Genomic DNA, 24071 nt, shown 5'->3' with positions numbered 1-24071 from the left:
CGTGCCGCCCCTCTCCGAAGTGGCCGCCCCAAGCACCTGCTTGGTAAGCTGGTGCCTGGAGCCGGCCCTGCTTTTAACACACATAGTGATTTTAATATTTTGAGCAGGGAGACACCTACTTCAGCTCTAAGCTCTCCTGACATCTCTGGCTGAGATAATTATGTTCCGTTGGGGGACTTTTAGCTGTGCTAAAAATAGTTAGGAACAGACTGAGTGAGGCATTTGCAGGCAACATTCAGAAGATGCTACAGAGAAAACAGTGCCCGTGTTACTTAACAGCTTATGAGAGAAAGTCCAATAGCTGTTTCACCGCTACGTCTTTATTTTCTTCTTTCCTAAATAAATCTTACATCACTTCTGTGGTGCCTGAGAGCATCTAACATAAATGGGTATGGATGTAAGTCCCCAAATGCAGTACCCACTGATGTGAAGGCTACAGTGGAACAGGAAATGGTTTCTAGTCACTTGAGCCAGTGCAAAAACATAATCATGGTCCTGATCCTGCAAAGACTTCCACGCCCACTCAACTTTACACCCGGTGAGTGCCCTTGTGCCACTGCTCACAAACCACAAAGTTAAGCACCATGCATAAGTCTTCGCAGTATCGGGGCCCATATCTAGAATATCTCTCTGGATAAAAAATAAATATGAAATACCAAAGCAGGATCCAGCCAATCTGTCAGACTGGTGACACATGTCGAGGCTGGAGGCTCAGAGATGCAGGCAACAGCAGATTTCCACATTTCTCTTCAACTAAAGGGAACCCTCTCTGTTTCCTGTTCAATATTTTATTAACTGAACTGAACAAACAAAATCCCTAGGAAAAATTACAGATTCTATCAAAGGTTTCAGAGTAGCAGCCGTGTTAGTCTGTATCCGCAAAAAGAACAGGAGTACTTGTGGCACCTTAGAGACTAACACATTTATAAATAAAGTTTAATAAATTTATTAATAAATGTGTTAGTCTCTAAGATGCCACAAGTACTCCTGTTCTTTTTGCAGATTCTATCAAAAAGCACTGAGTTTTTTCTATTTTTTTTTTTTTTCATTTTTAGTGTATTTTTAAAAATGGAAAAATCAAAGAAGCAAAAACCCACAGAAAAAATACAGACTCCACCTTCCCTACAAATAGCTGTGGACATTTCCTGCTGTACTCTGTGTCTTTGGCTGCAGCAGTAATTTTCCGACAGCACCTTGATGCATGGCATCGCAGCCTGTTTCACCTTGGAGTTACCATTAAAATGGTTGCACCCGTGGATTATACAGTTGCACGGTCAGTATTAATAGAGGCTCGGAGCAGATTTCAGGGCTGGTTAAATACTGCTTTGTCATTTTTAACATAGGTAGCCTGATTAAATTAATATTTCTGCCGTCACCTCAAGGCAGCAGTAAAAATCACAGAGCTTTCCTTTGAAACCTTGCACCTAGATACTTCATTGTGATGGGTGTGCGCACACACAAAAATGAAAAGGGAAAACTCTACTTTCCCATGTGGTTCATAACATAATAGAGAGAGGTTTCTTACTTCAGCGGCAGTCATTTCTTGTGGCTTCTCAACCAGTTGCTTGTCTGAAAGGTTTCTGGTACTGTGTATTGTGTAACCCCTCCCATCCCTATCTCCAGGCAATAAAGTAGTGATGTTCACCTGGGGCTCTAGGCAGTCAGTTCCTGACTCTAAACCAGTGTTTCTCAAACTGGGATCGCCGCTTGTGCGGGGAAAGCCCCCGGCGGGCCGGGCCGGTTTGTTTACCTGGCTGTGGTTCGTCGCTGCAGGCCAATGGGAACTGCTGGAAGCGGCGGCCAGTATGTCCCTCGGCCCGCGCCGCTTCCAGCAGCCCCCATTGGCCCGGAGCAGCGAACCGCGGCCAGTGGGAGCCACGATCAGCCGGACCTGCGGACGGGGCAGGTAAACAAACTGGCCCGGCCCGCCAGGGGCTTTCCCTACACAAGTGGCAACCCCAGTTTGAGAAACACTGCTCTAAACCTACAGCTTCATGGAGTGTTCATCCCCATGCTGATTCCAAGCTTCAACTTTCTAAGTCCTGGTCTAAACTTTGTGCCATGATAGGCAGGAGGATTTCTTCCTCCCAGAGATTTGTGATACATCCAGCACCATTAATATTAAGCGTATTCATCACCCAACGTACTGAATGTGCTTGGAATCCATTCCTGCCCACCTCCGCTGGAGGGCGTCTGCCCCTTCATCCCTCTCTCTTTCTCATGACTCCTGCCTCAGAAGGTTGTCCATGGCAATTTGCCACTTCGGCTGTGCTCCTCAAGAGTCAGTTTGTTCTAGCGTAACAACCTACTGGCCTTTCTGGAACCACCCCACTGTCCGCTCTGCAGAGGCTAGCTGTGCCTCACGTAGACTTAGAATTGCATGGGTTTTAATGAATGCATCTTGCCATTTCAGTTAACTCTTTGGTGCTTGGGGTTGCGATTTTCAAACAGGAAATGTGAATGCATTTCCCATTAGACTTAGCAGCTGCTATTCATAATATGTCGTCTCCAAGAGGCCAATGGGCAGCCTTTCTAGTTAAAATGGGGATTAGCTTTAAAAATGTTGGCAGTGCACACGATGGGGTGGAGTGTGGCTTGGTGCATTTAGATTGTTGCTTCCGTAGACCTGTTAAAATGCCGATAGGGTCAAATCCCTACCATCTGTCAAGCTCCCCAGTGGCCTGTAGGCAAGGAGATGGTAGTCTCAGTCCAGTTCCTATCGGACAGGCATCCATATCGCACAGAAAACTCTACCACCTTAGTTGGCACTAACTGGCAACTTTGCTGCTGGTGTGAGCAGAGAGATCCAGCCCGAGTGCCTCTGGAGTGCTAATTACCTTCTCCAATGGAGAGGCGAACCTCAGACAGGGCTGAGGCAAGTTAGCGTGATAATGTGGGGTAAAGCTGGTGTATACTCTCCAGGGGTGCCAAGCCAGCATCTTTCCCGAGCATGACATTTTCCTTCAGCTTGTTTTTTAAGCTGCCAGAAGCTCAAGAGTGGCCCTTTGCATAATGGGGCTGAGTAATCTTGGAGGACAGCGATGTATTTACTTTGGTACTCTGGCTACCAGAGCACAGTGACCAAATTCTAGCTGCAGAAGATTAAGTGACCGTTTGATAAAGAAATTCACTGTAGTGTCCCCACTCAGTACTTTCAGCCCGGTCAGCATAACCCAGATATTTTGTCTTTGGTTATTTTTCTCTGTGGGGTACATTCTAATCAGAGTTACGCTGGTGTAAATCTGGAGTAACTCAGGTGAAGTCAATGGAGTGACACCAGTGTGAGAGGAGAATCAGGCCCTGTCTCTTCAGTCTGCCTCTCGAGTAGCTGCACCTCCCTCTGTGGCTGAGTTTCATCTGTCCCCTGATCCGTCACAGAGGCCTTCTGCTCATCAGAGGCCACACAGATGCTTACCTCAGATGCCTTTCTGTGCGGCTCATCACTTGGGCTGGCCTCCATAGCAGCTGTGGCTGCTGAAGAGGATTTAGTGGCTATTTTGCTATTAGTCATCCACTGCGGGATCCTGGGAGAATTCCAGAGCCACAGAAACAGCAGTCTCTGGAGGGTTGGATAGTCAGACAAACAAGCAGTACCACTGTAAAACCTGCTTGTAAATGGACAGGTAGTTTCACCAGCTGGGGAAGGGAAGTAAAGCTCCAAGCATCAGTCCTCTTAAGGCCATTTCCTCAGGGCTTGTTTTATTATCCACAAAACAAAAGCAAATCGACTGAAAAACACTGGGCAATAATTCCCTGAGGCTTTCCCTGATTCAGGCAGGTAGGAGTGGAGAAGACAGACCTCTCCTGTTAGTGACCCAGCTTCCCTTCATTTTATACTCTGCTGAACGGCCATATGACCAGACAGGGACCTGTTAACTCTTTACAGGCTGCAACCAGGGCTACCAGAGGATTCAGGGGGCCCGGGGCAAAGCAATTTCGGGGGCCCCTTCCATAAAAAAAAGTTGCAATACTATAGAATACTATATTCTCATAGGGGCCCCTGTGGGGTCCGGGGCCTGGGGCAAATTGCCCCACTTGCCCCCCCCTCTGGGCGGCCCTGGCTGCAACTTCTTTTTATTTGACTCTACCGCCCACAGATTTCCCCTGGTCACACTGCCGTAGTGGCAGTAATGGTTCTGTTTTGAAAAGGCTTGAGCAAAGAATAAGTAAAAAGGCAAGAAATCTTCCAGTGCCGAAGGCTTTACCTTGGCAGCTATGGCTGGGAGCCTTCCTGCTCCAGTGCAATCCTAAATACATCCTGGTGTTTCATTCAGACAAATGACTGTTGCAGGGACACACATGTTGTAACAGCAAAGTGGGGAGGATGCAGGCGGTAACAAGAGACTAATAATACGCCCCGGCTACCCTTTAGCACCTTCCAAGACTAAACCACTAACCATTATAATCAGCATAAAACAGTAAATGTAATCACCAAGCTGACTTGTGTCAGGTTTGTAAACCTGCTTGGAAAGGGGCTATCCCAGGTTCTCGGGATGTCGGTAAGAGGGTTGACATGGTATTAGAGCACGTTGAATATGTAGGTCACCTATTGGTAACATTCAGATAGATCAGAAAACTGTTCTTAAACTTGTCCAGCCTCCTCTTACCTGGCAGGTTTCTTGGCATGTGGCACAAGGGACATTTTTCCTAGCTGATCTTCCATACAGTCCTTAAAGAGTTAAACGACAGCCGATGCTCAGCCAATGCAAGCTTGTTTTAAACCCTGTTACAAATTGTGGGCCAGAATGTGAAGCCCTTACACTGAATGTTACCTTACTCCCGGGTCTCATTGACTTAAATGACCGTGGGCTATAAGGTGCCACTCAACAGGAGTAAAAGCAATGTATTGTTATCTCTTACATTAACATCCTTAAAATGTTAGGCCCCAGTTCTGCAAACGTTTAAGCCCCTGCATAACTTTACATGTTAGCATCCCATTTTAATGTGAAGTTATATGTCTTCAGCCTTGGGGCCTTAACTTTGGACAATTCTGGGAAGAACCACATGTGCCTCCAGTAACTATGAATACTTGGGCTACATCCTCAAACCGATACAGCAGGCAGTCTCCTGCAATAGGCAGCAGAAATCCACTCGTGGTTAGAGTCTAAACTTTCAATATTAAAGCAACTAGACTCGGACCAACCAGACAGAGCAGAAGACGGAAGTGGAATAAATTCCGGGTGATGAAATTACTCTGGACAACTTAATGAAAAAAATGCTCAGATCCCACTGAGCCATTAAATGATTGATTTCCACATGGAAGCACCCATCCCTTAGGACAAGCCTCTGACAAAAATGTTTCTTTATTTTCCTGAAGAACTGCTCTTGACCAAAAGATTAAAAAGAGGGCGAGAAAGGGACAGAGAACAAGCTACAAGCCCCACTACACAACAGAAAAGATAGCATCAGGTAAGATTAAGCCATGGAAAAGAGGGCAAAGATTGATCAAATTTTCACATTCAATTAGCAGAAAGGGTCTAATTGTGACATTTGTTAGTTCACTTGATGTTCAGGTTAAGCTGATGGCAAATTACATATGAAGAAGAAGCACCAAGAGCTTTTAAGTCTTAAAATAGAGTTTAACATCTTCCTCTGATTTTTTTTTTTTCAAGCTCTGATGTTTGAACTAGCTTAATAGCAAGAGAAAAGAGCTTGTCTCCTTGAGATCAGAAAGTAACTACCTTTGGCTAATTTGGTAGCTCTGAGCCATCCATTAAGATTTTAAATCACTCCGGTCAATTTTGGATTGAAAGTGGCATCCCAAAGGGCTGTGATTAATCCACTGAGCCATCCAGCCTACTGCAAAATGTCAGATTTAACATGTACGAGTCTTACAGACATTTGGCATCTCTGATAAACTGACAACTGCTCAGTAGAATTGTTAACTTTTGCCACTTTGGAAGGCCAAATTTAAAATGTTAACTCTCTAAGTGCCATGAGACATCAATTATAGTTGAAGCCTGTCTCCCCAAAGAGCCCTCGTGTATTAAAACACTTACGGAAAGTGCTGCTGTTCCTCACAGCCCTTTTAATACTCTGGTTCCGTGGGAGAGACCATTTTATTTTGTTTGGCTTTTAACTCCTTGCACATTACTGTAATGAGCCATATCTGAACAGGAAAGCTCGACTTTTGCTCTCTTTAAACCCTTAAGGAGCTGTATGTGAAGAATTTCCCCAATTCTATCAGGGCGATATTGCTGTTTTAAGAACCATTTCATATTCTGGTGCTGAAGCTGCTAGAACTATTAGATGGCGCTGAGGCTGCACAATTCAAATTCTGAGTAAGATCTTATGCAGGCTATTGGGACTTTACACCCAGGGGTAAGTGGGGTTACTCACCTGCTTGCTCCCTCCCCAGAATTGGAGTTGAGAATAGATAGAGGATTAGATCTACGTCCTCCATTTGCTGGCCAAAGTATCTGAGCCAATGTTGGAGGGGAGGAGAGAGTAGTAATTGATTACTGGTATAGGCCAAAAGTAAATTACTAACCCCTGGGAGCAAGGGAGCAGGGAAAGAATTGTGTCTGAGTCATAGTGCCTCCTGGGGTGTACCTAATTGGATTAATTAACTGTACATATTGAGGTCCTGAAATACAGTACCAGCCACAGGGATAATACTCAGTGTGAGTTTTCCTGGGACAGGAATTGGAGCAAATCATTTTGGAGCCATAGCTGTTACTAAATTGAGGCTGGCCTCAGTTGCAGGACTTCACAGGGTAAAGGAAATGGCTTTGGAAAGAGGAAGCCAAGAGTCTAGCATAAGGATGGGAGTAGAAGGAAAGAAGGCCTCGGGTCAAAAGTGATTAATGTTGCATGTAAAATGAGTTTGGCTGTTTTAAAATTAATTAAGGTCACATGAAAAGTCCATTGTGCCCTAGTTTATCCATCTGTCAAATGGGTCTAATATTTACCTCACAGGGGGATTATGAGGCTTAATGAGTATTTGTAATCCTTGGATAAAAGGCTGGATAAAGTGCAAAACATGTATGGAGTCGGGTATATAAATACACATTTATTGTGACTGAAAAATAGCCCCTTGTAAATACTGTAGCCCTTAGCTTCCTAATCTTAGCTAGACATGGTTTTACTGCTCCCAAGAAAAGTTAGGTGATGAATGGCATCTAAATTGAATGCCAGTGATCACTGAACAGTGTCACTGGATGATTGTATAAAATAGGCCAAAGTGCTGTTGTCAGTACAACTTGGGTTAGTTTTTAATACATATGTTTCAGCAGGGTTGTTTGTTTTCATTTTCTGCACGGTTATTCCCGGATGCATTTTTCATATGTATAGATTAAATACTGCATGAAAAATTGCATGTTAATTACGTTTTGTGGGTGTAACAGAATTTCTTACTTGAACACATTTTTTGCTGGAAGTACTGCAAATGGCATATTCAGGTACAATTTGTCAAGGCGTAAAGTTGCTTGATATTTGGCAATTAAGTGTGTTGCATTTAAAACAAGTTTTCTAATCATCACACCATTAGCTCAGTACTTAGCGGTGGAGCTGAACTCCAGCCCGCGTTTTTGTTTTAATGACCATGCCTCTGCATATTTGTCAAAAGACGTGTGTTGTAGGAAGGAGCAGAAAACAGTGTATAATAGGTCACAGTAGTGCAGGTGGAGGATCAAGAAAATACAGACAGGGAAGTCCTGTGAGAGCTGGTTCTGGGAGACTGGAAGTCAGTGGAACGATGTCCATTTATACCACCTGAGCATATACCTCCTTGTGGTTCCCTGGAAGAGTTTCCTCTTAAATTCCTCCTTCAGGAGTTAACTTCCTGTGGAAGAAGTGGGGGACTGGCTAAAAGAGAGACCGTGGCCTGCAGAGCTACGTCGCCAATGGCTGGCAATGGCGTAGCCCACAGCAATGTTGGGCCTACAGTCTGAAATAAAAGTGGCCAGGAGTAACTGATAGGTCAAGATTCATTTGCAGGTTTAAAATGTGTTAATCAATATGTGGTGGCTGGTGGCCATTAAACTCAGAACTCATGCTGACATAATTATTTCTCAGCATCTAGGTGGTGGCAAACTGCCCCCAGAGAGAGATTTATATAATTGATTTCATGGGACCATTGTGATCATCTAGTCTGAATTCCTCCAGGCCATAGGACTTCCCTGTATTAGTTCCTGCTTCAAGTCCAATAGCACTGGTTAAACTACATCTCTCTAAGAAAACCATCCAGTCTGATTTTAAAAACTGCCACTAATGGCGAATCCACCACAATGGAGGTTCCAAAGTTGTTACAATGAGGAATTATTCTTACTATTAACAATTTGCACCTTATTTCCTGTCTGAATTGCTCGAACTCCAACCTACAGCCAGTGGATCTTGTTATACCTTTTTTCTGGCAGACTGAAGAGAGTGCTCATGAAATTTCTGTTCCACATGTAGGTACTTATAGACTATCAAGTCACCCCCTAAGCTTTCTCTCTGATAAGGAGCTGAGTCTATTTAGCGTAAGTCTTTCACTATAAGGAATGTTTTTTTTCAGTCCTTGACTCATTCTCTGAACCCTCTCCAATTTATCAACATCCTTCTTCAACTGGGGACTCAGTATTCCAGCAGCAGTCGCACCAGTGCCAAATACAGAGGTAGCATTACTATTACTTTCTACTCTTACTCAAGAATTTCCATTCATACATCCAAGGATTGCATTAGCCCTTTGGCCACACTGGGAACTCATGTTCAGCTAATTATCTACCATGATGCCCATGTCTTTTTCAGTGGCACTGCTTCCCAGAATAGAGTTGGCCATCCTTTTAGGATGGCCTACATTCTTTGCTCCTTTGTATTCTTTGTATGGCCTTATACTTAGCCATACTGAAATGCATATTGTTTGCCTGTGCTCAGTTTACCAAGCAATCCATACTGTTCTCTATCAGCGATCTGTCCTCTTAATTATTTACCACTCACCCAATCTTTGTGTCATCTGCAAACTTTATCAGTAATTATTATATGTTTGTTTCCAAGTCATGGATTAAAAATGTTAGCATCGGGCCAAAAACCGATCCTTGTGGACCCCCATAGCTGCTCAATGATAATTTCCAGTTTTCAATTAAATGTTGAGACCTATCATTGTAACCACTTTTTAATCCATTAATGTATGCCATGTTGATTTTGCATCATTCTAGTTTATTAATCCAGATGATGTGTGATACCTTACCGAGGAATATTACATCAACACTATTACTTTTATTAACCAAACTCATCAAAAAGTGATATGAAGTTAGTTTGACAAGACTTATTAACATCATCCTTAGCGACTGTTTAACATCATCCTTAGTTACTGTGATTGGAAAAATCTATCATCATATGATATAAATACATCATCTCTTGTTTCTCAAATAAGAACAGAAATATGGATTGAACACTTTGGCTTTTTCTGTATTATTTACTGGTCTACCATATCCATATAGTAATGAACCAATATCTAAGACTGTTAAGATTCTTTTTGTTCGTTATATAATTGAAAAAACTTATTTTTATTTGACTGTACTGCCCACAGATTTCTCCTTGTATCCTTTTGCTTCCCTTATTAATTTTCTATATTTTCTAGTTTCTAATTTATATGCATTGCTATCGACTTCTCCTTTTTTTCCATTTCTATCATAATAGATGATTTTCCTTCCCCTTTGAGCCAGGCTGTTTTTTACCAAAAACCATAAGAGCAAGAGAACATCTATAGAAAGAGCATCGCAGTTATAACCCTTGAAGTCACTCCAGTTTTGTCCCCCATGGTTTGCAATGTCCCATGCTATTGAGGACAGTACCAACTGAGTCAAACCACTCCAAATATATTACCATAGAAAATTAGAAAAGGTCTCAGAAGTGAATGAAGGATACTAAAATTACTCGTTTTCTTCAGGGTTGCTGACTAAACGTTTGCAACACAACCAAGAGGTCAATTGGAAAACCAACATGCACAGTAAATTCATTAACACAAATAGGGGGTGATGCAAAGCCCATTAAAGTCAATGGAAAGATTCCCACTGGCTTCAGTGGGGGTTGGATCAGGCCCATAGATAGCAACTATAGTTTCCCAACAACAGATGTTTAAAAATTATAAACACTTTGCGTGTTTTAGAAATAGCAGCCTTCTTTGACACCAGATTGTGGAAAACCAAGATATTACTTTAACCATTGAGCAGTCAATAATGATTGGTTTAGGCTTCATGTGGGAATTAGTAGCTCTTCTTAAAATACAATATCCTGTTACATTAAGTTCACAATAATAACTCCTGAGAGTCACTCATGACAAAAGTACCAAATTACATCGTTGCTCCTTATTATAGCCTCCATCCATCTTTTGTAAGAACATTCACCATTTGTGAGGTCCCTGAAGTTTGGTAATTTTTAAGAGGTAGTTGCTGTCTTCCAATAATTCATAAATAAAGTAGAATATGTAAACAGCAAACAGTGAGTACAATTTTTCATGCTAGAAAGCATCAATGTCTGTATTTCTCATTAGCTCCAGCCAGTTCCATTCTTGATAAAAGTGCTAGTCATGTGATTAATTTATGATCTTCCCCCTTTAAAATTTAGATCATGTAGGCCTGGCTAAGATGCTTAATGTATTTATATGTTTGATCATTCAAAATAGAGATGAACCCATTCTTACAACATTATGTTTATCATTGACATATATCTGAATAAATTCAGATTAATTAAATTTGAGTGTAAATGCCTTAATCCCCATTAGCTTTGTCAGGCTACAACACAGTAACTGAGTTTGAATGAGTTCACTGTGGATGAAATCCACCCCGTGCACAAGAAATAGCCCTCTTTTGAGGCCCATATGATCCAACAATATTAAGAAATCGACATTTTCTTGATTTCACTGGTGCCACCCACCACTGGAAACAGGATGGTGAATTGGATGGACTACCGGTCTGATGCAGTATGTTTGTAAATTGGGCAAAGTCGAGTGGAACAATATGTCCATAATATGTGAATTTTTTTTCTTTAAAATAATCTGATTACAGTGTCACCATTAAAGTGATACAGAATAAGATCAGTTTCCACATTTGATACCCAATGATTCACTGGAGTCTCAGGACAAGATTTTGATAGGCCTCTCTTTCACCGTCCCATGAATGGTGTTTCTTCACATACGCTTTTGCCTTTGTCACAATTTCTCTTTCCAAAGTGGGGTCATTCATCAGACTTTTGGAGAGCTGGACAAACTCCTAAAAAGTTAAAGAACACAATAAATGTTACTTGAGGTTCTACTGATCCCAAAACAATCCTGGAACTGCAGTAAAGCAGTTGAACTTAGAGTGAATACACACACTAAGCAGCTCAAGAACCATTCTTCAGAGCTAAGCACCACATTTTATATATACGTGCAGATCAATAAATAACAAATACAATTTTTAATCTTTTAAACAGCCCACCAACTAGAGAACTTAAAACCACGGTCAAATCCCTAGAGCACTAAATCTGATGAAAATATAGACAATTTAATGAGACAGAAAAGTGTTTGAACACCAGGCATTTACGGCAATGAAGCGTGCCGTAGCTGGGTAAGAAGTTACAAATTCAACTGGTTTCCTGGATGAAGGAGAGCTGGTAGCAGACAGTTTTGATCTAGGCTCAACTAGGCATATGCCTGGTTGCAAATGAGGCATCTTTAGCTAATTGCATGCTTTTAATGAGGTTGAGAAAAACACTTCACAAAGATGTCTGTTGTACGAAGTAAAGAACACACACTCAGCAGCAAATTATCTGTATTGTGCCAGGACCTGGATGCAAGATTGATCCAAGCTATAAAGAACTGTTGCACTGTGTGGTGCTGGAGGCTCGTGACCTGGAAGCTAGGCAGCAGCTGGTACACGGTAGCAAAAGGTCTGCAAAATGCAGTATATGAAATCCCTTTAGCCCTATGGCACTTGATAGAACAAGACTATTCCCTGGCCAGTTGCTTTGCCATTCCAATTTTGTTTTTAAGAAGTGAAGATACCAAACTAGTGAACGTGAGAGCTGATGTCACAGTTGGAGGCCTCTAGGTAAACGAATCCACTTCTGCACTGCCCGTCTGATTTTCTGCCATTAAGGGACGACTTTCAATATTGAAGCTGGATTACAGAAGTAGCTCAAACCCACTACAGCAATGTGCGCTAGCTTAGAAATGTCAACAGCTGTTAGATCAATAAAAAGTGAAGATCATTAGTTACTACACAAATCATGATGAAAATCAGTGATAGATTCCAAGTGGAACATAAGGGCATTTGGACACAGATGGCATTTTCCTGACAATAAGCTGTCAACTATTAAGGAGAAGATCACTGAGGCCCTCCGACAGAGAGCTGAAAATACAAATAAGACTGAAATGTGGTCAACAACTCATTCATTAACCAACTGTACTTAAACTAAATTATACAGTTTACCTACAAAAAACTTGGTTATCAAAGAGTTAAGATTGCTGATGTAATTCATATGGTCCATGTGCAAAATATGTAACTACAGCATGACCACTGGGAACCAATGCTGATATGTGAAATCATACAGTACATATTCCAAGAATAGCCTTTGATATTCATTGACAAGACATGCAACGCTTTCAATATATGTATCACTATGACATGTAGTTTATACAGTCAAAGAAGCACATATATTAGTGGTGCATATGTTGGAAGGGTTTACAAGTAAGTTTTGGAGTCAGAGTTATGGTGGATACTAGACTAAGTAAGGTGAATTCTCACATGTCAATATTGACATTATACATCCAGTTAAAGTATAGCTTCAATCTTGCATGGCGATCCACATGGGAAGATTGCTATGCTTCTATAGTGCAGAATTGGGGCCTGCAAAGGTAGCAGAAAATGTACATATGTTACCTTAGCTGATCATTACAATCTTTTCCAACCTTCCAGAGATTTTTCAATGGCCGTGCCTTAGTTATGTGGTTAATATAAAGTTTATATGAATCACATCAGCAGCTGTAATTCTAAATTAACTGAAGAAATTCCCACAAAGAGCTTTAATTAAAAAAAAAAGACCTCTGAAAATGTAACCTGGGTTGGGGGATGAGGCTTCATCTGTGGGATGTATAATATTACCTACCACGTCAGGCTAGTAGGTGTTCATACAGGAAACATTATGCAAGAGGTTTTTAAAGTTTTCTACAGCACCAGGCTCCCCTCTAAGGTTCACAAGAACGAGCAAAAGAGCTTCCTTAATTGGGCTAGCAGAGTGGACTGCATTAGTAAGGCTCCCATCCTGTAATGATACACAGGAGGGCACTGCACTACTTGAAGTGCACAGAAGATGAGCTCCCCTACTGCATAAATGCCAAGATTCATCTGAGGAATTCTCTGTACGTATTATTTCTTCTGGTCCATTTGTCTTCCAGTCAGCATTATTAAACAGAATGACCACTTGTGGGAAAAGTATCTGATTAATTCACAATGGGACCCCTTCACGAACTCAAAGATTCCTACTGGTGTGTTCATCTTTAGTAATATCTGTAGTTGTGAAGTCTCTGAAAGGAATAAAAGTATTCCTGCAAAATGCTTTCAAAATTCAGAGACGTGCTTCCCAAAGGATCTTCCAGCCAGCAGTGCAGATTAACAAGTTTGGTGCTATAATGATAATATCAGAGACATATAATATATTCTCTTCTAAACCCTCTCCGCTTTCCCCATTCTCTGGCAATTGACAGCACCAGCATCCTCCACTGTTGTCCAGGATTGCAACCATCTCTGACTCTTTCTTTTTCATCTCCCACCATATCCAAACCCTGCTGCCTTTTCCCCCCTTCACAACACACACAAAAAATCTGATCTTCTTTCTTGCCCATGTGGCCAAAATGCTTGTCCATGCCATAGCCTCTCCCATCTTGACTACTGCAACTTACTACATTCTAGCCCTCTAGATATGTACATTGCCTGTACCAATCCATCCAGAACATGACTGCAAAGGTTATTTTCCTTGCTCAGTGATCTGATCATGTTAGATCACCCCCTCTTCTCCCCCCCCCCCCGCCTTGCATTCATCTACTGGCAACTCTTAAAATACCACATAGAGTTCTAACTTCACATTCTCCCCTTCAAGGCACAGCACAACCTGGACACGCTTTCAAGACTTGTCTCCTACTGCATTCCCAATTATTTCTTCTGTTCCCCCAATGAGTCCAATCTTGATACTCCTTTCATTTCCTTCTTCCATGTCCCATCTCTGTGCTCTTTTCCCTACTGCCAAGAACACACAGGAGAAGGATAAATGGGGAAAGCCTTTAAATGCCATCACCTATTTAAATCCAATCTTTTACGCTATCATAACAATAAATAATCATTTTCACTCCATCGCATTCCAACTTTAATTTTATGCTCCTGTGGAGGATTTTATTTTGTTTAAAAATAATTTATGTAAATTATACATATCAGAAGCCGCAATGTACCATTGCTTGACGAGTAGTTCTATTAATATTCTTTAAAAATATGTGGATACGGAGGATGAAAACTTGGAAACATGTAAGTGATAGAAGCAATGAGATACTGCCACACAGTTAAAATCCCTTTCGCTGGTGATAATTTCAGCATAATATTAAACATGAGTCCAAAGAGGAAAGGGAGAGATGGCAAATGGATAAAGCCAGGGGACTTTAGCTGTAGCTGTTTTACTGACTCAGAGTGTAACCTCAGGCAAGTCACTCAAGATGTGATCTGAAGCCACAGTAAAGATCTGCATTCATGTCACTGGGGCATCAAATGTAGGGTCCCTCCATTTTTGGATGCTGAGCTTAAGACTGCAAGGGCCTGATATTCAGGTGGTCCCCACAACTCCAACTGATGTCAGCTGGAGCTGCAGTTGTTTGGCACCTCTGAAAATCAGGCCCCAGGTTGCTGAATCTGAGCATCCAAAAATGGAGGCAACCCAGAATTAGATGCCGCTTCTGAAAATGGAGGCCTTAATTTCTTTCTGCCTCCGTTCACCCATATAAATGTGGGTATAACAACATTTACCTACCTCACAATTGATATGTGGTATAAAGGGTGATGGCTGAGTTGTTAGTTACAGGGCAGAAAAGTTGGGGCAAGCACTAGGATGCTTAGATTTATAAGTAATGTGACGCATGCCCTATTTCTGGACAGTAGATATCCCTGTAGGCCCAGTTATCTTCAAAAGTAATGTCACTAATATGTTTCTCCCTCAGGCAGACTGCCAATTAGCTTTAAAGAAAATGCAAACAGCACATATAAAAAAATTCAGTACAGTATTTTGCAAACAGCCCTACAGACCCAGATGTCTTTAGCAGATGAACCCTGAAAATACAGCAGGCACCAAGCTAATAAAATGCATGTCCTCTGAATTACCGTAAGAACTAGGCTGGTGCCATTTCACAGCACAGACACTAGGAAATTAAGAAGTGTGTTTACACACACACACACACACACACACACACACACACACACTCTAAATCTGCAATTAAACCATTTCAATTTCAGTGGCAGGAGAGGAAAGGAACATGGAACTTAGCTCAGTGTAAACCCAGGGAAGACAAATTCCAGATATAAAACTAAATGAACAATTAAGAATAGCGACGCACCTGCTAGTAACGGCCGAGCACAGCAGCTGCAGGGCAACAGATTGGTATTTCCCAACCACCTGAACAATCATTGCTGGCATTGCCTAAAACAGCAAGCTGCTCTGCTCAATACTGTCCTGACAGCAAAACTAAAGTCCTCGGGCTAAATGCTGGCCATGTAGCCATAGTGCCTTACAATAGGAATGGCATGCACCCACACTGCCACAGGAGAGCAACATGCCAGGGGTGTGCCCCTGTCTGTAGCTCCACTAATTGGTTCAGAGGCGCCTCCACTTCTTCTTTGCCTCCCTGACACAGGTTAGTGTTGCTGATTCCTCCTGCTCCCTTACAGCTAGAACCGCTATTTTGCCTGGGGCTGGAGAGGTTTATATACGCCCTCCCCCCTTTTGTGAGCCTTCACAGATGCTGGGCATTCCATAACCCTAAAGCTTAGGCTGCTGAATAATGATGCATGTCCTCCATTTGCACATGATTATTTATGGCCTAAACATAGCCCGCTACTCCTTTATTTCTTAGTTATCCGTTTTCCTTTCGGGTCCCATTAACTCAGTGTCACATATTCCATAAACTTGCAAATTTGAGTAATGGCAGGAATAAAACATGGCTTTGAAAGAAGGGTGCATAATAACTCAAGCATCAAGGTCAACATGTTTTGTGACTTTTCACTTTTATGTTAACTGCTGCGGCCAGCTGGATATTTCCTTTGTTGTCTATGTACATGGTCATGAGGCCTCAGAATACCTACCAAGGATTAAGTATAATGAGTATAATTAGGCAAGAAAAGTTGTCTAATTTCTTTGTAAGCCAGAAGAGGTCACTTTTTTCCACTAAAAAGGGAAGTTTGTGCTTAAAATTATTATTGTTTCGTAAATCAACTCAAACCCATTGCATTTAGTTTCCCGACAAAAGAAGACGTAAAATAATCACAAGACTGTTTCACATACCAGGTACAATAACCCAGCCCCTACGTTATCTAGCTTGCTCCTTTTTATAGTTACTATTTTGGGGGGAAGGAAATAAAACTGAAATGTTTTTAACAGAGTAGATCTAGGTTTAAATACACAAATCTGCTACGTCTGCCGTGTCTCCGAGGCAATGGAGCAATAAAAGAATAAATCCAGTATATCCGTCAAACAGGCTGGAAAGTCAATTCTGGGGATTGCAAAGGAGGGCACCTCCTGAGGAAGAGGAAAAGAAGCATGAACAAGAGGCTTATCTGAAAGCTGACTGATGAAGGAGTAGGGCTGTGTAGTAGTTGTGTATGGGAGAAGGACACTCGTGAGAAACGACAATGAAAACACCCTCACAAGTATACTGAACCTCCAAGCACTTCAATAAGGCCACCCAGATTGCACCATAATGTTTACTGTGGAAAGGAAAAAATATTAATTGTAAAGAAATAAGAATCAAAACTAGACCCAATTATACTGGCTACCCATCAGCTAAACTGTGGACAGGGAAAGAATGATTTAGGATACTGCTTCACAATGCAAACACCAGTAGGAACATGACTGAGGGTCGGAGTTAACCTGCACTGGGAATAAATCTTTCTTGGCTGACTAAAATCTGGACAATTCAGATAATGTACTTAACAAATAGCAAGTGGCGTCTTCTGCTTCCTGAACGATCTGAATCAGAATCCGACAGGGATGCAACTACATGTAAACCTTTGTTCTTAAAGGAATTCCAAAGGAATAGCTCTAAACAGTTGGTTCTGACAGCTAATTTAGAAGCAAACTAACTGAGGTTACTGTGGGAAATATTTTATCAAATACTTAAGAGCACATGAAGTAATCAGAAGAGGGTGAAAAAACATATTGCTTTCCAGCATGTAAGTTGTCCTGCCTCTACTGGCATACCAGGTCCTCTAAGAGGAGACTATGCAAAGTGCTACAAAATGTATTACTGCCATTTCCAACAATACAAACAGGTTTTAACAACAGGTTGAAATTAGAAATCTTCTAATTTATCTGAACTCTTTGATCTATTATCCCTCTCTTGATTTCATGATATATTATATATGGAGGTTTGAAAAACTGTATTTGATACAGATTGGTGGTGTCAAGAAATATGGGATTATCCTGTAATTGTCACTTTATCTTTAAGATTTAGTGAAACTGATTGGCATTCTGTCAGACACTTCAGGTGAAAGTTATCCAGCAATCCCCTGGTGAAATCGGACTATTACCATGCAAACAAACCTTATTCTGACACATTTGTAAACCTTGGTACTTTATACAATATTTAACACCAAAGACGTTTTAAAGGAGCATTATTAAATATGATACAATTGCTAGTGTACAGAGAAAGGACAGAGATTACTTCACTTTCCAAGATAGGGCACCTGCACAAACATTAATTATCCCAATGCAAATACTACCTAGGAAAATGCTAGTTCATATGGTAATGCAAGTTAACACCTTTACTTAGAAGACACTCAGAGACATAAAACAAGAATATCAGAAAAAAAGGCGTTACTGATCTTAGAGACAGTATTTTGGGGGAGAGCAGCAGAAGACCAGACTGAAATGGGATAGAGAAATTGAGAAGTACAGAACTCTAGAAATAACGACGTCATATTTACAGTCTTTCTCTACTTCTGATCGAGTAAAACATTTAAGCGTAAGAACAGCCTCACTGAATTCAGTTTAAACACATGTTTAAGGTGAAGTGCTTTGTTACAATTTTACAGTTTTAGGTGAAATGGTCTGAAGTAAACAGGATGAAATTCAATAAGGACAAATACAAAGTACTCCACTTAGGAAGATACAATCTTTTGCACACATATAAAATGGAAAATGACTGCCCTAGGAAGGAGTACTGCAGAAAGGGATCTGGGGGTCATAGTGGACCACAAGCTAATTATGAGTCAACAGTGTAACACTGTTGCAAAAAAAGCAAACATAATTCTGGGCTGTATTAGCAGGAGTTGTGTAAGCAAGATACGAGAAGTAATTCTTCCACTCTACTCCACGCTGATTAGGCCTCAACTGGAGTATTGTGTCCAGTTCTGGGTGCCATATTTCAGGAAAGATGTGGACACATTAGAGAAAGTCCAGAGAAGAGCAACAAAAATGATTAGAGGTCTAGAAAACATGGCCTATGAGGGAGGATTTTAAAAATTGGGTTTGTTTAGTCTGGAAAAGAGAAGACTGAGAGGGGACATAACAGTTTTCAAGTACATAAAAGGTTGTTACAGGAAAAAGGAGAAAAATTGTTCTTGACCTCTGAGGATAGGACAAGAAGCAATGGGCTTAAATGGCAGCAAGGGAGGTTTAGGTTGGACATTAGGAAAAACTTCCTGTCAGGGTGGTTAAGCACTGGAATAAATTGCGTAGGGAGGTTGTGGAATCTTCATCATTGGGGATTTTTAAAGAGCAGATGAGACAAACACCTGTCAGGGGTGGTCTAGATAATACTTAGTCCTGCCATGAGTGCAGGGACTGGACTAGATGACCTCTCGAAGTCCCTTCCAGTCCTATGAATCTATGTTGTTGTATCATTGGTCTTTGTTAATTTGACCTTGGACACTTTGGGTCACAGGCCCTGCTCCTGCAAAGACTCATGCGTGTGCATAACCTGTTCCATGATCAGGGCCTAACTGAAGGCTTGTGGGAGGCATTGTGTGTGTTCCTGCTATTTATTAATATCAGGAAGGCCACCAGTATGAGTTTTAATATTAGGCCCCAATCCTGCAACTACATCCAGGCAGATGGACCCCCAGGCCTGTGTGCAACCCCACTGAAGTCAATGGGCCTCCATGTGGACATAGTAGCAGAATCAGGGTTTAATTACATAAATAGGTCTAGCTTAGAACAGTTTATGACAGCTCTGCCTCTGCCACCCAGAGAGTAATTAAAAAAACCCAAAGGAAAACAAACTGCCGCAATTAACAAAGATTCGGTTGTGAAAACCATAGGGAACAATGAGTCAATTCTCCAGAGAGACAAATGTTACTTGAAATAATTTTTTCAGTTAAAAAACTAATGAAAATAAAAAGAATCCACCTTCCCGAGACTATACTTAATAGCATGCATTAATCACACACATACAGCAAAGCTGGTAAATGTAATGTATTTCCACTTTGCAAATAGTCTGTTTGAGGAAGTTTTATTTTATTTGGGGTTGGATAAAAAACTACCATGTTTAGCTGTTGATTGGTATTAGTAAACTATGGTTTATGTAATAAACAGATTGATTTATACCCCCCTCCGAAAACCCCAAACCATCTAATTACCTTAACTGGCATATTGTCTGACCTGAAAAAACAATGCTCTTCACATAGAGTAGGAACATAGACACTTTGAAAACTGTATATTAAAACGCTAATAGATTTTCATCACAGCCACTAATAGAATTTCATTCCTTGGGTACTAGGGCATTGGGTGCCTTAGGAATACATAGTAATAGAGCAATAATCCAATACACTGACATGCCAAACAAATGGAAACTACAGTACAACCTCTCTGTCGCACTCATGATGAGAAGAGATTTTGCAGTTTAAAGAATATCGGCCCAGTCCAACTCCAGGGGGACTTGTATCGGACCCTGGGTGACTATTTAGGGATACCACATTAAACAAATGTCCTGCAGAATAAGTTTGTCCTCCTAATCAAAACATTATCTGGATCTGTCTTAGATTATGAATTAAAAATATTGGAGTCTATTTCTAATCATTGAGTCTTCCCTCTTCATTATCAAAACTAATGACTGCATGGTGAATAAGCAGCCTATTTGGTTTTTGAATTCACAGAGCCTTCATAATAAAATTTGAAAACGTCTTTAGATATAATTAAGCTTGAGTGTAGCCGTTTTAATTGTCAAAGCACTAATTAACTTTTGCCATCTTCCTATGGTATTACCTTCTCTGTTTTAATGATGGGGAAAGTGAGGCAGAAAAATTAAGTGATTTACTCAAGACTGGAAAGAATTTGTGGCAGAGTCCCTTATGCACAAAGACAATGGCAGAATGGCAAACCATATTGGATAAAAACCCACCCAAATCAAAGAGTCTCTAGGACTTAAATATATACAGAGTTCTCTCTCACACCCACCGAGTGCAAAACTTAGTTGTTATTTCCTATGTAACTGTTAACTATTTTCTGCCCTACTGTTATTCATGACCTACTAATTCTTTATATTAACGTTATCTGTAATCCCAGCAATGACCATATTATCCTACACTTTGGGCTCACAGCCCGTTTTGATTTTGTGATCTACTGTTTCTACAATATATGTTCACGTTTCAGCGAGTGCTTGAAGGGAAATATGACATCTGCACAACATCTATTCTACTGTTTGCCTAAGAAACCCTCAAAACTAAATTAAAGCAGCTAAGAGCTCAACTGAACTGCATTCAAGCAACTGGCAGATTCTTAAAGCTAGAAAGAAGCATTCAGTAAGGCTGACCCCCTCCCACCCCCCAGCATTCGGTGAACCTCAAAGAGAGCATGAGATAGCAAGAGCACTTCATTAAAAGCAGGGTAGGCTTGTAGGTTTTTTAAGAGAATGAGAGTATAACCGCTGAAAGTCACCATGAGCAGAGCACCAAGACACAAGCAGTTCATGGAAAAGAAAAATAATTTTTGGAAAGGGTTGCTTTATTATGCTCTGGTTTTGATTTGATTTTTGTTGTTCTTGTTACCTGGGGATCTGTAAATAATAGTCCTGTATCTTTGTGTTGTATTATTGCTGCGTTCCCAGGAATATTCCTCGCCAGCACTGGAACATCTAAATCCATTGCCTAAAGAATGTGGATAAAAAAGACGATTTTGTTAGTCAGGGTTCATTTTAAGAGGAGTTTGTGGTGAGAAATAATAATAGTCATAGTAAGAAACCTGCCGCAAAAACTGCTTCTTCCCACCCCCAAGTAAAAAAAAGTAAAACCCAAAAGACGGTTCCAAGCATGGAGGAGGGCAGCTGGCATAAGCTAATACAGCCTCTAACAGTAATTTTATCAGATTCCTCCAGGAGTTCTTTCTAACTTTATTTTTATTGTTTTTATATAAAATATAAACTCATAATGAAAAAAATAAACTTCCATGCACACAATATAAGTAGCCTATAAATAAAATAAATTCACTGTTCATTGTTTGCAAAACCTGGAAAGAAACAAAACACAAACCAAATCCTGAACCTGTAGAGATCATGCAGGGCATCAATTATTAAAGTGACTGCATGGATAAATAAGTGAGAACATAACCTATGACTATCGGGGGGCTAATATGTACTAAACTGCAAAAGTATGCAATAGTTTCATGTGTGATCAGACATCCTCAGATTTGTTCTAAGCGTTTCTATTAGACAGAGTCATTTTTTCCATTAATGCAGTAGTAGAGATCTCACTAAGCAGGCCTGTGTATGAGGGAGGAATTGCAGATTTTCTCAAAATAACTCTTTTGGCCACTAAAATAGTTACTGCAATCCAGGAGTTTTTGTGGGGAAGAATCTGGCCCATTCCTTCAACACCCACAGAGTCCCCAAGGCCAGGCTTTTGAGAAGTCAGGTAGCATGTTGCAAAAGCAGAAATGCCCTCCCCTTATGTGGCTGCAGACTCCCTTCTATATACGCATATGTGGGGGCGCATGAAGCCTCAAGATGGTTCTCATATCATTTCAGGCTGTCTGTAGATTCAGGACCATAGATAAAGCACTGCATCAGTTCACTTCCAGTAAATCGTCTCCATTATAAAGAGAAGGGCTAGAAACTTTGGAACGAAAGTACAGAAACCAGTGTGTAAGCCCCAGTCACCCCAGGAAAGTCCCTGCCCACCGCCTACTCATGCATTTGTCAAGTCCCAATGTGAAATTTTAATTACCATTCCTGGATTTGGAAATCTTGAAATTCGCAAACCCTGAATGTATAACTGTTCCTCTTGTACAATTATCACAGTGTCAAACAGAAAGAAATTCACTCTCCAAAATGTTCAATCCATTTCATACTGATTCACTGTCACTTTGGAGAGAACACATTTCTAATTACTGTCATTACAGTCTCTGATGGGGAGCAATTTTCCTTCAGCATGAGTAGCATAGAAAAAAAAAAAAGCTAAGGGGGGGAAGAAATAAGGAAGAAGAACACTTCTTTTGTTTTTGAATCTGGACAAGACTTGATACCCCAACCACTAGCGTACAAAGCCAAGTGCGAGTTAAGGGTAAAGGGATGCAGTAGCCTAGCAACATGCATTCACAGTTTAAAATATCCAAGGTAAACATAGTTTACACTGTACCACTGTAGAGAAAGTTGCCCTAGACATACAAATCCCGTCCTCCTCTTGATGCTAACGTGCTTTTCAGCAGATAGCTCAAAAAATAATAATAATAATCCGTAATGACATACCCGTTCTAGCCTTTATACCAGAAAATAGTGAGCCAACTGGAGGCAATTCAGAGCAACAGATTGATGAGAAGAAATTAAATGGTCTAACTAGCTTGGATAAATGAGTAAGGACCAGATTTATGTAGGGATTTAGGCACCTAGAGCTGTAAACAGGTGTCTAGGGCGATTTTCAAAAGTGAAAGTCAATGAGAGTCAGGCACCTAGCCCACTTAAGTGCTTTTGAAAGTCTACAGAATTAGGTGCCTAAATACCTTTGTAAATCTTGTCCTAAGCACATATGTATTTATGGTGGGGGATATGACAACTGTCTCCAGATATGTGAGCAAGGTAACCACTAGAGATGGGCTCAAGACACTGATACAGACCTAGATTGTCTGATGCCTCTGTTTTTTTATGCTGTGGCCCTCAAGGCCAGGATTCAGAAGTAAGGGACTACAGGTTGCTGCTTCTTTCAGACAACCACCTCAGCAATTAACATTTTGGAAGACGGGGGAGGGTCCCGAAAAGCTTCCTATCCCCCTGAGGATTACAAGGCCTTAGGGAACATTGCTTTCCCACCTGGTTAGAACAGAACAAGTACCAAGAGCACTATCAACTTAAACAGACAGGCTCACAGTGAAATATGGTGGGCTCTAGAATGAATGGGTGGGTTCCCTGTCTGAACTAGCTAAGTGACAGGAAAAGTCATCTCTCAAATCTATGAAAGCACCACCACAAGAGCAATATGACTAGCTGACAATGGACATATTTTAAAAATATATATAACTCTTAGGGTCCAGTTCTACACTGACTTACGCCCCATGGATTTCAGTGGGGAGATATGCACAACACAGTACTTGGCTCTCTGAATTTTATATTTCTCCTTCACTTTAAAAAAAAAATGCTGTGGTACTAGGGTTACCATACGTCCGGATTTTCCCGGATATGTCCGGCTTTTTGGGCTCCAAATCCCCGTCCGGGGGGAAATCCCAAAAAGCCGGACATGTCCGGGAAAATCGGGACATGCGGGGCCGGCGGTGCTGGGCCGGGGGCCGGCGGTGCCAAGCCGGGGCCGGGGGCACCGAGCCGGGGACCGGGCCGGCGGTGCGGTGCTGGGGTGGGGGCCGGTCCGGCGGTGCTGAGCCGGGGGCCGGGCCGGCGGTGCCGAGCCAGCTGCCGGGCCGGCGGTGCCGAGCTGGGG

At 41.4% G+C, this 24071-nt stretch overlaps 1 protein-coding gene across 1 annotated transcript in view; it reads right to left on the bottom strand.

The window, feature by feature from the left end:
* Positions 1-9861: 9861 nt before the first annotated feature.
* The window catches only part of GLT1D1 (glycosyltransferase 1 domain containing 1), an 81865-nt gene continuing 67655 nt past the window's right edge, over positions 9862-24071 (bottom strand). Inside the window, exons 11-12 of the mRNA XM_026657018.1 lie at positions 21198-21296; positions 9862-11192 (exon numbers count right to left, since the gene is read on the bottom strand). Of these exons, the coding sequence (XP_026512803.1) occupies positions 11046-11192; positions 21198-21296 (246 nt within the window). The 3' untranslated portion in view covers positions 9862-11045. The remainder of the gene's footprint in view (positions 11193-21197; positions 21297-24071) is intronic.

Source organism: Terrapene carolina, unplaced genomic scaffold (assembly GCF_002925995.2).
Source record: "Terrapene carolina triunguis isolate 2854851 unplaced genomic scaffold, T_m_triunguis-2.0 Scaffold234, whole genome shotgun sequence".
Taxonomy (NCBI): Eukaryota; Metazoa; Chordata; order Testudines; family Emydidae; genus Terrapene; species Terrapene triunguis.
The sequence above is the reverse complement of the archived record's forward strand: the minus strand, read 5'-3'. Positions and strand labels throughout refer to the sequence as shown.